The sequence below is a fragment of the Mesoplodon mirus genome, assembly GCF_964341445.2.
Source record: "Mesoplodon mirus genome assembly, chromosome: 18".
NCBI classification, from domain to species: Eukaryota; Metazoa; Chordata; class Mammalia; order Artiodactyla; family Ziphiidae; genus Mesoplodon; species Mesoplodon mirus.
Window position 1 is genome coordinate 3,719,768 of NC_138994.1, and position 15,193 is coordinate 3,734,960.

At 57.4% G+C, this 15,193-nt stretch overlaps 1 protein-coding gene across 2 annotated transcripts in view; it reads left to right on the top strand.

Moving 5' to 3' along the window:
• The first annotated feature begins 1,171 nt into the window (after positions 1–1,171).
• Positions 1,172–15,193, top strand: part of LASP1 (LIM and SH3 protein 1) — a 40,357-nt gene continuing 26,335 nt past the window's right edge. Inside the window, exons 1-2 of one of the 2 annotated variants that reach the window (XM_082605457.1) lie at positions 1,172–1,416; positions 8,107–8,201. In XM_082605457.1, the coding sequence (XP_082461583.1) occupies positions 1,348–1,416; positions 8,107–8,201 (164 nt within the window). In that variant the 5' untranslated portion in view covers positions 1,172–1,347. Of the gene's footprint in view, positions 1,417–4,881; positions 4,998–8,106; positions 8,202–15,193 lie in introns of those variants that run through there. The other variant, XM_082605458.1, reaches the window with a different exon arrangement.

Below are 15,193 nucleotides of genomic sequence, written 5' to 3' on the forward strand. Positions count from 1 at the left end.
GCCTGTCACCGGTAATAAAGACAGCTTAAGTTGGAGAAAGTCTGTGTCTGTGGGTTTCCTTCCCTTGACCCAGCCCCACCCAAAACTGAACACGAACTTGGGGGAGTCTTGTCTCTTGAACCAGCTCCTGGAACTGCCTGACACCCCTGAGGCTGCCAGCGGTGACCGCAGAAATCCTGATACCGCTGGCGTGGGTAGTGGGGACCTGCAGCTTTTGTACCTGATTTGTGCCCGTACCCACCCCCTCCTCCTGCTGAGTACGAAGTAAAGCCGAAAGCTTTCCGTTACGGTTGAAAAATGAGGAAGGAATTTTAAAATAGCTTTTCTCTGCTTTCTTTAACCTAGAACCCAAGGTTAAAATATGAGTCAAGAATGAATTATATTAGTTACATAAATTTAGGGAAAAATTTACGAGGGGGCACCCGGATTTGAACCAGGGACCTCTTGATCTGCAGTCAAATGCTCTACCACTGAGCTATACCCCCACGCCGTTTCTGCGCTTGGATACTGCTCTTTTGAGCGTTAAGTCAACGCTACACCAAAGGTGGAGAGTAAGGATACGGAGAAAGGAACGAAAGAGGAAAAGGGGCCAAGCAGAAAGCAGAAGGCCCCCGGATCCGGGGAACCACAGGAAAGCTGCACGGCAGAGGCGCGGGGAAGGAAAACCTAACTCGGGCTGCGAGGCGCTGAGTCCTGGCGGGAGGGACTGGTTCCGCCCTACAAATGTGGGAAAGGATGTTGCAGGGCAAGGCTAATGGGGGCGGAGCAGGGGCTTCCCGTTCGGTCCGCAGGTTCTCGCCGGGTACCGACGGGTACAAAGGAAGTCTCCAAATCTGGAGAATCTGATTTGGTTTTCGGGTGGGCTCAAACCCCACCCTGGAGGGGTGCGAGGGGTTTGCCCGCCTCCTGCAGCCCAGGCGCCCAGATGTGCAGCCAGATCGGCTCCGCCCCGCCGGAAGTGCCCTGGGCAAGGTCGTCTGTCCGTGCCTAGCCTCCGGGCCTATCTCTCCAGGGCTCCTTCTGCTTGGGAGCTCACCTAGGCGCGTAACCCCGGGCCCGCAGTCCTCCCCGGAACCCGCCCCCGCGCAGCCCCGGGTCGCCCGGGGAGCGCGCCTCGCCGCGCGCGCCCCTGCCCGCGCCCGCGGCGCGTCCCCGCCCCGGTACAGCCCCTCCTCCCCGCTGTGTTTATTAGGGGAAGGAGGGCGGAGGCGGAGGCCAGTTCCCTAGCTCCTGCCGCCGTCGCCGTCGCCTGTGCAGTTGCAGCCGCGGCCGTCTCCCGCCAGCTCGCCCCGGGGAAAGAGAACGTGCGCGAGCTCCGGCGTCCCCGCCCTAGCCTTTCCCGGAGCCATGAATCCCAACTGCGCCCGGTGCGGCAAGATCGTGTACCCTACGGAGAAGGTGAACTGTCTGGATAAGGTGAGACGCGGGACCCGGAGGCGCGTCTTTGCAATCCCCGAGCAGTGCTCCAGATCGGGGGAGGAGAGCGGGGCTGGGTCTCTGCCGCCTCATCCCCGCGATCCTGGGAGGAGGGAGGGAGGGCGGTGTCGTGGGGTGTGGGGACAGACCCCAGTCTGGAAACCAGGAGATCCGGGGCAAGGCAAGGAGTCCACGCGTGGCGGGCAGCCACTACTGGAGAAGAGTGGGCTCTGTGCCCAGGGGTTGGGAGGACGCGAGTGGAGTAGGGAAGCCAGGCCCCGGAGTGGGGGTGGGGGGAGTGAGGGAAGGTTAGGGGTGCAGTCCCGCCCCCTAGGGCCGGGAGAGTGAGAGGAGACGGCCGCTCCCTCTCCCCGCCTCGCCTAGCGCCAAGTAGGCGGAAGCGCTGGGCGCTGGGGGAGGGGGCGGCGGGGGGGCGGGGCAGAGGTTGGGGGCCCCAGTGAAACCGTCCGCTCCGGCGGCGAATGGCCGGGCTTCCTGGCCTGGAGACTGGAGGGCGGGGGCTATCAGCCGGCGAGTGTTGCATCTGGTGAACTGGCCTTCGGATAAGGCCCCAAGCCCCACTGCGAGACCCCTTTTTTGCACGACCTGCAGTTCTCTTGGTGGGTCAGCGGTTAATGGACTAGCAGACGTCCTCCGTACCTTCCCAGCCCCCACCTCAAATTGGACGCCAACTCCCAGTGCTGGTCCGCCCAGTCGGACCGGGGCGGGGTCGCGTGCTGGAGTAGGGTGGGTGGGGGTCGCTTCACAGAAATCTCCTGAAATTGTGCTCAGAGGCTGAGTCCAGCTTGTAGAACAAAGAGCTAACTTTTCAAAGCAGGTTTCCCCAGTGGAGGGTGCGGTTGGCTGAGTTCAGGGGAAGCCAAGAAAAGGGGGAGGTGTTAGGGGGAAGGGAAGGTGGCCTTCTGGAAATTCACTGTCCCCTGGGGGCCCTTACGCGTCTTCCTCCCACCCCCCCAATCATGCTGGACTCGTTCATCTGGTTGCCATTATACTTTTGGAGGGGGGCGGAGAGTAGAACTGGGTATTTCCGGCAGTTTGGGGTAGGATCCTGGCCTCTTTTAATCTCCCGAAGATCCTAAAGCAAAATCCACCTCCTCTCTGCATCCCCTCCCCAGTCTGGAGGAGAAGCCTATGTGATTTTGTCCCTCTCCTCATCATGCGTGTCATCCACCTCCTAAAGCTGGCTCCAAGTCCAAAGATTCCCTCCTTCCCGTCTGGACTGGCAGGGGCTGGGGGGCATGGGATGGAAGAGGGGCGCAGAGCCCACCTGGAGCCAGGTTTTGTCTGGGAAAGGGTCGTTCGTTGGATGCTTTTGTCTTTCCCCTCCACCTTGGGGTTGGTGCTTCCTCAGTGACCTTTGGTCTCTGAGTCAGGGTGAGGGGGTGGGGCTCTAAGGTTCTGAGATACATTTGAAATTGCTCTTGGAGGAAGGGGGCATATGGGGCTGCTGCTGTTTCACTGTCCTGGGCCTGGCTGGGCAGGTGGAGAGGAAGGCCATGTTATGGGTGCAAGGGATGTGGGTACTGACCTTCCCAATGACCATGCCGGAAGGCAGGATTTGAGCTCGGAGGCAGGACCTGAGAGCTCTCTGTCCTTGCACACTGGGGTTTTTGCCCTTGCCCGGTGATAGGGATTTTGGTCTCTGCATCTTGAGTTCCCTGTGCCCTCCTTCTTCTGCATGGTCATGAACTGGGAAGAGGCTGTGGCCACTTTCCACCCACGTAAGGCAGAAGCAATATATGATGGAGGGATTGCTAGCCTGGGAGTTGGGAGACTTGGTCCTAGTTCCAGGTCTGCTCCTGCCAGTTCTACGAATGGCTCTAGGCCTCAGTATTCACCATCTATCAAATGGGTATGGTAATGTCTTTTCATTGAAGGTGGGGAAGTGCACTAAAGTGCCCAGAAGGGGATGTGGTATAGGCTGTGCCCTCCCTACCTTGCTGGGGTACTCTCTCCAGCCCCACACCTTTGGAGTCAGAGGGGAGTGGTGCAGGGCTCCTTCAAGGTGCCCTCCCCAGCTGTTCTCTTGCCCTCGCAGAAAGAGGACATTCGGGTGGAGGTTGCCCTGGGAAGTGAGAGTTGTGATTCCTCTCTCTTTTTAGAACTCTCCTTACAGGAGGTGGCCCTGGGGAGACCTCACCCCTGCACTGAGCAGGAGGCCTGGAATATCCAGATATCAGACCTATTCCTCCCAACCCCCTTCAGGTAGTAAGGGCAGGCACTTGGAATGGGGACCTGGTGCCTGGAGGACTGAGACCTGAGGGGGAACCTTCGGTCCCATAGATACTGTTGCTAACCAACTTCCCAAGGCTTCCCGTTTACAACAGGAGGGAGTCAAATTAGACTTGCCTGTTTCACTGCAATTTCCCTACGACACGACAGGACCCAGAGCACAAGCTACGTCCTTAGTGTTAGCCTTTTCTCCTCCCTGAGCCTTATCTCCCAAAGGTTTAGCTGGGTTAAAGGCTGTGCCACCTCTGATGGCCACCCTGCCCTCAACCTGCCATACCCAGTGTGCTCTGGGTGCTGAATAAATATGTACTGCTGGTGTTTGAGGTCGAGAGTTGCTTCCCCAGAGGACTTATGGGATCAGAGTTGGGGGAGAGACAGGGTGACATCACTCATTCATTCAACAAATATTTATTGAGCATCTGCTTTGTGCCAGGCACTCTCAGGGGCTGCTGCAGGGCCTTTGGGGAGGGAGAGGGGCTGTGTCTCACAACGTCCTCTACATTTTGAGGGAGGTGGAGTCTTGTCCCAGACCCTGTGAGGAAGCAGTCGTATCTGGGGACCTGCATTGTCAAGAGTCTTGCCATGTCCCTCTGCCCTGGCTTGCTTTCGCGGGGCTCAGTCTTCGCAGGAGCCTCACAAAGCAGATGTGATCGCTCCTGTAAATTAAGAACCCCATAATCAGAGGCTCAGACAGGTCATGCGGCTCACTCCCCTTTCCGCCAGAGCTGGAATTCAAACCTAAAGGTCTTCGTGCTCAGCTCTTCTGCCTGTTGTGTTTGCAAAAAGTACTTTTATTTACACTCTCTCATTAATAGTGGTCCCTCCCCTTCCTGACCCTGGCCTGAGGAATGCTCTGGGCCTGGCCAGGGTGGGGCTAGGGCTGCCCCTGGAGGAGTGAGAAACTGTAACCCTGGGTGACAGGAAGGGAAGGAGAGGTCTCATACTCCAGCCCTGAGTCATAGGCAGCCCGGGTGCAGAGGGCAAGATACCAGGCTGCAGGCACGGCGACCTGAAGTTCACGCATCCCCCTCACCCAGAGCTGTGAGCAGCCGCTTCCGCCCCCTCCGTGGTGATTCCAGAGAGATAGGGCTGGCCCAGGCCTCACCCAAGTGCGGGGGATCTGGCTTCTCTCCCATCAGCCTCCGTTTGCCTTTCTGTGGAGTTGGCTGCAGCTTTGGAGCTGCAGGCAAGGGAGAGTTGAGGGCGATGCTGGAGCCTAGGAGATGGGCTGAGAGGCTTCTAACAGGCACCAGAGGTCTGGTTTTTGGTGACTAGGGAAACAGTGGACTTCCGGGGCAGCAGCGAGGATTCAGGTTGCATGCCTAGAGGTAACTTTGCTCCCTGAGTCCCGGGAATGCTTCTCTGAAATCTTCTTACCTGTAGCCTCTAAGAAAGAGGGGACTCTTGAACTTCCCTGGTGGTCCAGTGATTAAACCTCTGTGCTTCCAAGGCAGGGGGCGTGGGTTCGATCCCTGGTCAGGGAACTAAGATTCCCACATGCCGCATGGTGCGGCCAAAAAATACAAAAAAGATGGAAAAAAAAGAAATTGAAAAGAAAGAGGGGACTCTTGCTCTGAGACAGGGCTCGTGGGTCAGGGGAAAGAGGCAGACAGAGGCTCATTGTGGGGTTGTATTGACTTATTTCCCTGTGTGGTTCACTAGACCCAACTGAGACAGGGATGGGGTTTTTTCATTTGGGGTCCCCTCAGGGTTCCCAGCCCAGGCTTGGCCCAAAGGGGCTGTTGAATGACTTGTCATTTTCTGCCCCTGCTCCCCTTCGCTTTCCTACCCCAAAAGAACACAGTGGCAGGAGCTGCTGGATTTTCTTGAACCTTGGAGCCCTCCTCGAGAGAGGGGAGGGAAGTGATGAGAAGCAGTGGTGCCAGGCTTGGAGCTTATGTCATCTCCTCCCAGCACCTCTTTGGGACCGGGAGTTTTAACTCCTCTTTACAGATGCAGAGACCGAGTTCCGTAGTTACCCTGAAGGTACTCAGTCCACTCTTGTTTTCATTTTTCTGTTCCTGGACCCCCTGTAAGAGAACAGATGACCACTGCCTCAGCCTCTAACATGTGTAGCTGAGAGCAGGGGGGGTGGGGGTGAGGTGGGGAGGAGCTACTGATGGAAATGGGCACCGGTCCCCTTCCTCCCAGTGGCAGCTGGCGGGTGTGTGTGTGTGTGTGCGCGCGCGCGCGCGCGCGCGCGTCTTGTGGAACCCCCGGATTGGCTGTTGGCCTTGTACCCCAGTCTGGCCAGTATACTCTGCCCCCTTCCCAAGGGGCTTGGCTCCGGGGGTGGGGGACCTGGCTGTCTGCTAGGGTGGAAGTGTCTGTGTCTCTCTCCTTCTCTCCCCCAAGTCAATCAGGGGGCAGCTTCGGAGGTCCCCAGGCCTGGGACAGTGCGGATTCCTGCCTACGTGTGTGTGAAAGTGGGTCATGGTCTGGATTCCAGAGAATGTTTTTCCTGGCAGGCCCCTGCGGGGGTAGGGGCCCAGGCAGGGACATGTGCAGCTAAGCAGGCAGAGGCCAGCAGACTGGGTGGTGACAGGGCTGGGGCACTCTGCCAGCGCCTCCCAGGCATTGGGGGAGGGAGAGGGGCTTTCACTTCGCGGGCCGGTGGGGGCAGGGACTACCCCATTCTAGCTTTCCGGTGGGTTGTCTGTGCCGGGGGTTTGTACCGGGAGGAGGGTGGGCTGGGCTCAGGGATAGGCCCCGGTGGGGGTGGAGGCCCAGCTTACACCAGCCACCCCTTGCTTCCAGATTTCCCGCTGGCCCTCTTCCCAAAGAGCAGTTCTCCTGTCACTTCGTTTACTGTCCCACCACTGGAGAGTCCTTTGGGTCTCCTTGATGGGGAAAGTACCCTGTTAGAAGGTGATTACCCCCCAGATTACCCCGTCGTCTCTGGTTGAAGTGGGCCAGGGTGAGGGAGGTGGTATGCCAACGTCTCAGCTTCCTTTTTTCTGTCCCCTTCTCCGAAGTGTCCTAGAAGCAACCCTTGGTTGGGAAACACATTTTGAAAAGCACCTCCTTGGGGGAATTTCCTGACACGTGGCCAAGAACCGGGCGTGTGCTGGGCACGTCGAAAGTCTCCCTGTGCCCTTCCCTGGCTTCTGGCCTCTTTCTTTGAGGGGTCAGGAGTGTCTCCCTTGGCTGCTGGGAAATGGGGCAGGGATGGGCCAGCTGGGTCACCCCAGCAGCCCGGATTCTGGGGTCCTGGAAGCTGGACTCCTGGTGTGTGCTGATCCAGGGGCTTCATCCTGGGCTGCCAGGTGCAGATTTCTCTCATTTGCTTGGGTTCGCGTGAGCATCAGCGTTTCTCAGGATGGGGTCACCTCTGTTGCATCAGTTCCCCTGCCCTCATGGTCTTTGACTCTCTTCCCCTCCCTCAGCCACCCTGGATGGATCCTTGTTCTGTTCTGGGTCCCTGGGCTTCACTGGAGTCTTCCCTGCCACGCATTCTCACTCACACGCATTGTAGCTGTGGTTGGGCAGGGCAGAGCCCCACCTGCACCCCAAGACACACCCACCTCCCGCCAAGCCGCCCAGCCCCCTCGGCTGAGGGTCATTCATCTCTGCCGCGCCCAGCACCTGACACTCGAGTATGTAGGGGTGCCAGGTGCTACGCTGAGGGCTTTGTAGGTGATTTCTCATTTAAACCTCAACAATCCCAAGAGAGATGGGTATTATGATTTCCATTCTGCAGACGCAGAAATGGCTCAGAGGCGTAGGTCCTGACCAAGGTCACACAGCTAGTCAGGGTGGGGCTTTGATGTCCACTATTGCGCGGTGGGGGGGGGGGTCCACCTCCAAGCAGAGGAGGGCGGTGCCTCAGAGGAAGACCAGCTGAGGGATGGGGGAAGGGTGTGGGTGTGGTGGCTAGAGCCTGGGGCACCCACCCCCAGTCTGGGCAGGGGTCGCTCAGGAAGCGGGGAGGCATTGGGGCTGGCGCATTGCCCAGGTCCAGGTGTGTCTGGAGGCCCAGGTGTGTCTGGAGGCCCTGGTGTGGGAGCTGGGAGGGACTGGGTGCGTGGGGGCTGGGCCCTCCTCCTCTGTCAAGGCTGAGGAGCTGCCCCTCACGTTCATAACCGGCTTCTTAGCAACCCTGGCGCAGCTTTGCATAAGCAATGAGGCTTCTCCTGCTCGGTCAGAGGGAGTGGTCTGGGGGAAGTGGCGCAGACCTTGTGGGGGCTGCTCGCTGCTATCATAACTGGCTTCTTCCCCACTCAACCTTGTGTCAGCCCTTCTCCCCCTCCGGATAGCTCCGATGGGACAGGGGAGGGTGGTGTCATCAGCTGCCAGAGCCTGTGACCTCAGATGGCCCCGGCTCACCTGGGGTGTGGCTGTGTTCCAGTCCCCGGATGGAACGCTCCTTTCTGGGGCCTGAGCCCCCTTCCTGAATCCTGGTGTCTGACGGGTGTCCTCCCTCTCCTCTGTCCCCAGTTCTGGCATAAAGCATGCTTCCACTGCGAGACCTGCAAGATGACACTCAACATGAAGAACTACAAGGGCTATGAGAAGAAGCCCTACTGCAACGCGTGAGTCCTGCCTTGGGCAGGGGCTGGGCGGGCATTTGCTTCTCTCCTAGTGCTTCCTTGACGTGGCCCAGCATTTCCACACTCTGCTCCATATGTTTTAACCATGTGGAGTCCTCACCACAGCTGGATGAAGTCAGGGCTTTGACTCTCTTCCCCTTCCTCGGCCACCCTGAGGTTAATATGCCCATTTTACAGCAAAGGAAACTGAAGCTTGAGGAAGGGAAGGGGCTTTCCCAAGGTGAATGACTAGTGACAGGCCAGTTCAGACCCCGTAGAGCAAGCTTTCCACCGCACTCTGCTGTGAGAGAGGGATCCAGCGTGGTCTTTCAAGCAAAAGTCCTGTTTCTGCCCAGTTGTGTTCTCCACTTTGCCTTCCACATTTCTTTCCCCATGACAGCACCTGACTGTTTCCTCTCCCCTGCCCCCTACCAGCCGGTCTAGGCACTAGGCCTGGGGGTTCCTTGCTACAGCCCTTCCCTGTAGTCATTTCTTGAGAAGTGGGGGCAGCATGAAGGGAGCCGCCTGGCCCCAGGCAGATCTATTCCCTACCTGGTGGGAGGTGGAGACCTTCATGTCTTTTCCAGTGGAGTTTGCTCTGGTCTACTGTGGGGAGGTGGGTAGAGGTGGGGTCCCCCATTGCAGGGGGATACCCCCATCCCATCCCATGCAGTTTCAGGTTGATTGCATTCAGGTCAGGGCTCATGTAGGACCTCACAGCCACGCTGCTAGGTGGGGCTTCAGAAGGTCAAGTCCCTGCAAGTAGGCGGCAAGATCAATGTTCAAACAAATTCCGGATCTGACTTGAGTCCTTTTTTTCTTTTTCTTTTAAATTCTCAGTAAGGAGGCTTTCTGCAGCTGAAGTTCACCTGGGAGGGGAACTTAGGGACCTGTCTAAGAGGAGTTGGGGCCTTAAACCCCTGTGAAAGGCTGTCTTCCCCCTTACTGCCCTCCCCGCCCCTGCACATACCACAGCCTCATCTCCTTGGGGCTGGAGCATTCATCAGGTGCTTACTGCCTGCCCTGCCGGCTGCTTGATGCCAACCTGTGCCAGGTGCTGGGAAAACAGATTTTCTGATAAAATCTCCAGCCCAAGAAGCACCATGAATCATCACCTCCCTTCTGGGAGGGACTGGGGCCCTGGGAAGACGGCCTGGGGCAGAGGGAGGGTCCTGGCTCCTCCTTCAGCTGCCCCTACCGACCCCTCCCACCACCACCCCCCAAGGGAAATGGGACATTCTTCAAATTCTTAAAGGCTCACACAAGCCCTGATTCTCTGCAACTTCCTCCCTCTGTTGGGGAGTAGGGTGGGGTTCAGCAAAGCCAGAGGCTGGGGCAGTTAACCCCTTGATTGCTGGCCCACTTCAGGCTAGATTCTGGGCACCTAGGCTCCTTTGGGGGCAGCGCCTCGGCCCCTCCAGGCAGAAGTCGGGCTGAGCCCGGAGCCCAATGGATGGCAGGGACTAAGGCTTCTTCATGTCTCTTCCTAAGACTCCGGTAGCCTAGAATGCAGCAAGCGCTGGGAGTTGGAAGAAAGAAATCGGAGGCTTGTCCTTGTTTTCTCTGCCTGTTCTCAGTCTAGTGCCAAAGTCCCAGCTTACTTTTCTCACCCTCTTCTAGGGAAGCTGCAGCAAGTAGGGGTGGGTAGCTCCTGCAGGGGTTGGGGGGGCTCCAGGGAAGGCAGAAGATGAAACACCCCTCCTGGGACGCTGCTTCCAACCTGCCGAGGGTGAGACTCCCCCGCCTCTCTCCTGGCCTCCAGCTAGAGAAGCAGGTTGACCCCTCTCCGTTCCCTGAGCCTTTACAGTCCTTATTCTTCCACGCCTAGCTGACCTTTGGCCCAGCTGGGATGTTACCTGGGAAGGACCCTGGATGAGGGGCCAAACACTTGGGGGATTTGTGGCCCAGCTGTGTTTCACTCGCGCTGTGGTAGCACCTGGCCCAAGGCAGCCACACTCCCTCAGCTGGCGTCTGCTGAGCTGCAGGTCCTTGCCAGCGAGCCAGACGTGGGGATTCTGGGATAACCCAGAGGCAGGCCCGGCTTGCTCAGGGCGCCCTCCGGGCCTATCTGGGCCTCAGTTTTCCCGTGGTTAAAAATTCCTACCCAGGGATGCTGGAGCCTAGACCAAAAAGTTTTGTGCACCTGTGATGTGCCAGGCACGGGTGTTGAGTGTTCACTCTCATCCCTTCCTGTTTTCTTCCTGCCTTTGGCTCCATCCCTCAGTGACATTCCAGTTCCTGAATCCTGGAGTTTCCAGGATAAGGCCAGCTTGGCCTTGCTTTGTGACGCTCAGGCCTGGCTTTTCAGCATGTCCCGCTCAGGACCCAGAGGGACAGGTGATCGCTCCCGGCCCCCGGCCCCCGGCCCTTTGCCAGGGAGTTGAGCCCACCCAGGGAGGGAGTGTGCACGTTTGGTGTGCAGGGGGGCCTCTACGTTCTGCCGATCTCTGGTTAGTCCCTGAGCCAGAGTCTTGCAGGAAGGGTGGGCAAGAGAAAGAAGAAAGCTGTCTGTCTCTCTCCAGTGGCTTCTCAAGATTGAGATTTAAGTTCTGGAAAGCGACTGAGAGCAGCAAAAAGGCCTCTTCTATTTCTCTCTTTGCACCAGACTTATCTGGGGTGAGGCCGGGGAGAGAACATAGGCCAGAGCCCACAGCCGGCCTTCTGGGTGGTAGTGGACCCCCAAGGACGTGCATTTACACACGTGCCTGTGCATATCCAGACACACACGCTGCCGCCAGCTGTGGGGCCAGGGAGAAACGCCAGGGTGTCGGCTGTGTTTGTGTTCACACTTCCCAAGCCATAGGCACTCAGCCTTGCTATGACAAGGTAGAGGGGAGCATGCCTGCTTTTGCATAATAGCCAGCGGGGGAAGAACCCACTGTTAATCGAATTCTCTCTTGAAGCTTCTGGGTAGGTGGGGTGAGCCTATTCCCGTTGTTATAGGAATATTTATGCCCTCGATGATCTGTTTTGTAAACTATTCTTTCTGAAAGTGGGGCAGATGGGTCCACGTACAAACCTGGTCCTTGGTCTCCATGCAAATAGTTGAGCCCAGAGGACAGGGGGGTGGGGGGGTGGGGGTGGGTCAGGGGGACACGTGCCTGTTCCTTTCTCCTTGGGGGCCATGAGTCTGTAGAGGCTGCAGACCTGAGGCAGAGTTGCAGGCCAGGGGAACCAGCTTTTGGGGTGTCAAGTAGGGGGTGGACATGGGCTGGGGAAGAAAGCGGGGGATGCTCAGTTGTGCCTTTCCCCTCCTCACTGACCGCAGTGGTAGAGGTCTGTCCTTCAGTTGCCTTGAGCTGTGGGCTGAGGGGCTGAGGAGGGTGGAGGTGTCCCTGGTTCTGGGGAACAAGGGACTGTGGTTCTACTCCCTCCCCAGGCCTCAGAGAGTGGGGTGGGGCCTGTGCTGGTGGGGCTTGAAGTAGCTCTGGGTTCTAGCAAACTGTCTTGAATCCCAGCTGCTCTTAGGGGATGGGGCAGCAGTGGGCAAATCTAGGAATAGGGACTGGGGCTTTCCCACCGCCCCAGAGTTCTCTGCCTCTGACTGGGAAAAAAGTGATCAGATGTCTTGGGGAGCTGGGGGTAGCACCAGGAGAGGGAGTGGTATGGGTGTGTGTGCTGTGTGTGGGAGCGGGGAGTCCAAAGGGGTATCCACAGTGAGCAGTGTGGCCTCTAGGCAGCCCCTACCTCTCTCTCACCCCCAAATCCTTATACTCAGATGTCAGGGCCTCAAGGAACCTCAGGGATCACTTTGCTTCCTAACAGCCCATTTTATAGATGAGGAAACTGAGGCGCAGTGTTTCCATGCCTTTCCTGACTTGGCAGAATCATTTCTCCTTGTGTATTGCCATTTTTCATTTTGTCTACGACCACTGAGGGCTGGTAAGTTCTTCTTCATATCTAGCCTTGATCTTTTTGGCCACTCATTTTTTTCCCTCTGGTCAAACAATGCCTCTTTGTTGCTTCCTATCCCCACCGTTTCAGCCCCTTTGGCCTGGGGAACTGGTGAGAAACTGGGTAAGAAGGGAGCCCTCCCTGCCCGCCTGCCCGTGGGCAGTGTTCCCAGCGAGGGAATCAGCAGCTCCTTCCAGAGGCAGGATGTAGGGGCTGTGGGTTTTTTTCCTCCCCCTTTTGGTGAAACCAAAGGCTCCTTGTTGCTTTTGTTGATGTATTTTTGTTCCTCCTTGAACAAAAAGCTGTGGTTTTTGAAGGGATCCAAGGCTGGAAGAGGCAAGGTTGCCTGTAGAAAGGGGGAGCTGGGCTTCCAGGATATCTGGTCTGTTCTTGTTCTGCCTCTGGAACACAGCTGATGGTGGGACTGGGAGTGGGGCTTCCTACAAGTGATCTCTGTCCCCAGTAAGCCCATAGCAGGAGCCCTGCAGCTTCTCAGCATCCTCCCTGTCCTCATCGTCCCTCCAAGCGGGAAGGTGACTCAGAGGTCCTCTGGGGCAAGCCCCCCTTCTGCATTCCCACAGGTCATGTCTGGACTCTTGAGACACCTGCTTTAGAAGTGTCTTAAGGAGTAGGTGGCTTCTGACTGGGGGTGGCTGAGAGACCCCAGAGGGTTCTCTCATAATAGCCAAGCTTGGAAACTGGTTGGGTTTAGAAGAGGAAGTTCTCTACCGACCCAACCAAGCATATTTTTCCACAGAGCTGGGAGTGGGCAGGCGTTCACCTGGGGTGGGGAGGGATGTCAGCCTGCGCTTAGCTGGCTGGGCAGGTGTGGTATAGGGGAGAGTGCATTGGGCCAGATCTCTGTCCTTGATGCTGAGCCTCAGTTTCTTTATCTGTAAAATGGGCACAGTGATAACGCCTGCCTTTTTTAGCCCAAAGCCTTGTGGCAGGTTTCAGGAGAGAATGTGCACAGGATACAGTGTATCCAGAAGTCACTTCATGTGACTCTCAGTTTTCCTAGAGGCCTGGGCTGCTGCCAGCAGCTGCCTGATTGTCCTGCCCCCCAGGCTTCCTGTCCTAGTGGGCTCTCTCCATGCCTCTCTCTTTCCCAGAGCAGCTGATACTGCCATCGAGGGTGGGGAGGGGCGTCGGCAGAGGGCCCACCTCTTGGAATGATTAACAAGGGGCCGGGTGCAGGCTGGCCCACAGAAGGGACAAAGAACAGCTGTGCTCTGGACCCGGCTCCAGGCCAGGGTTGGGACACCCAGTTCTCCCCACCCTGGTCCCTCGTTCCCTCACCATGGTCCAGTCTGTTGGTGGGGCTGGGGTTCCAGTGGGGTCACTAGCTGGTGGGGGGGACACCCCTCTTCTGCCTTTGCGCCTGCATTGGGATATGCATATATCCATTCATCTCAACTGAGATCTGAGGGTAATGGGTTGGGGGGGCACTTCAACCTGAGGATAGAGAGGGAGGGAAAAGGTAGAATTCCCAGCAGTTGTTTCTGGAAGGAGGTCAAATCGATTGTAGCACTCTTGGAAGGCAGTCATGTGGATGGGGGAGGGGCACAGCACTGGCGTCTGGCATATCCTCCCTTCTAAAAACAAATCCGTGGCACGTGTCTTCCTCACCTAAATTGTCTACAAGGATCCTGCAGACACAGCCTCCTAGTTTTGCCTTCGTGGGTTCCTCTGCAGTTGAGGACCCTGGCTGTCTGTGTCTCTTCCCCCACCCCCATAGACTCTCTCTGTCTGCCTGCTCCCACCGCTCTCCTGCCTTGAGCCGAGGATGAGGTTGCCATGGGAACCCGAAGCGCAGTGAGCAGGGGACGGGAAACGCAGAGTTGGGAAAGGCAGAGTTGTCTCGCCAGGGCTGTGGGCTGTGGGTAGGGGACAGGGTTGACCCAGCAGGAGGAATATAGCCCATGCTCATGGCTGCCTGCCTTTTTTGGCCTGGGGTTGGGGTTCAGGAGGCAAAGGTAAGAGACTGGAGGCTTCAGAGCCCCTCTTTAATCTATCTTAATCTGATGCAGGCTTAAAATCCCCCTCCTCCCCCCACCAGATTAAGCTGAGTCGACGACATCTAGGCTGGTCCCCCCCTTCCCTTCTGATGGAATTAGTGTTCTGGCTGTGGGGGGCTGAGATCTGGGGGTCATGATGGCTCCAAAGAGGGGATGAAAGACCCGCCAGCCCCATCCAGTGGCACCCACTGCATGTTGGGGGGGTCTCCTGAGACCCTTCTGGTGGTGTGTGGGAGGTATGTGAACGTGGACCTGCTGGCGTCAGCGTCTAGGAGAAGTGCATTGCTGCAGAGGGCTTGTCTAGATATTCATTGTGTGTGAGGAATAACGCAGAGTGCACAGGAGCCTCGGAATTGCCGAGTGGGGTTGCGTCTGGCTGACCTTGGGCCACAGGACCTGGCATTCCGTTTTAACCCTGTACATTCAGGCAAATGGGAAACCACGGGTTTGCAGACTGGCTCCTGTGCATATGTGTTTTCCGAGCCTGTCAGACACCCTTCCCCACCAAGTGCTAACCAGAGCCACCATCTCAGAACTGACCCTTCAGGCTCTGGGTCAGAGCTGCCCTGAAGGTCTTCTCCATCCCCCTGCTTCAGGACCTAACCTCCCTCCTGTGCTCATGAGCCCCTACTTACAGACACTCTCCTCACCACACTGCCCACCCCTTGACACCTTCATAATGGCTCTGATTTGGTGGGTCACCTCCAAAGCCCTCCCTCCTGGGACTTCAGGGCCCGCCAGTTCTGCTAGAGGTCTTACTTGGATCCCTTCTGCTGTTCTCTTTCTAGTCTCCAGAAACAGACTGCCAGTTGATCCTCCCTTTTCCCGGAACTGCTCAGGGATTTTTGTTTTTTTTATTTTTTTTTTTTATTTTTTTATTTTATTTTTTATTTTTTTGCTGTATGCGGGCCTCTCACTGCTGTGGCCTCTCCCGTTGCGGAGCACAGGCTCCGGACACACAGGCTCCGCGGCCATGGCTCGCGGGCCCAGCCGCTCCGCGGCATGTGGGATCTTCCGGGATCGGGGCACGAACCCGTGTCCCCTGCATCGGCAGGCGGACTCTCAACCACTGCGCCACCAGGG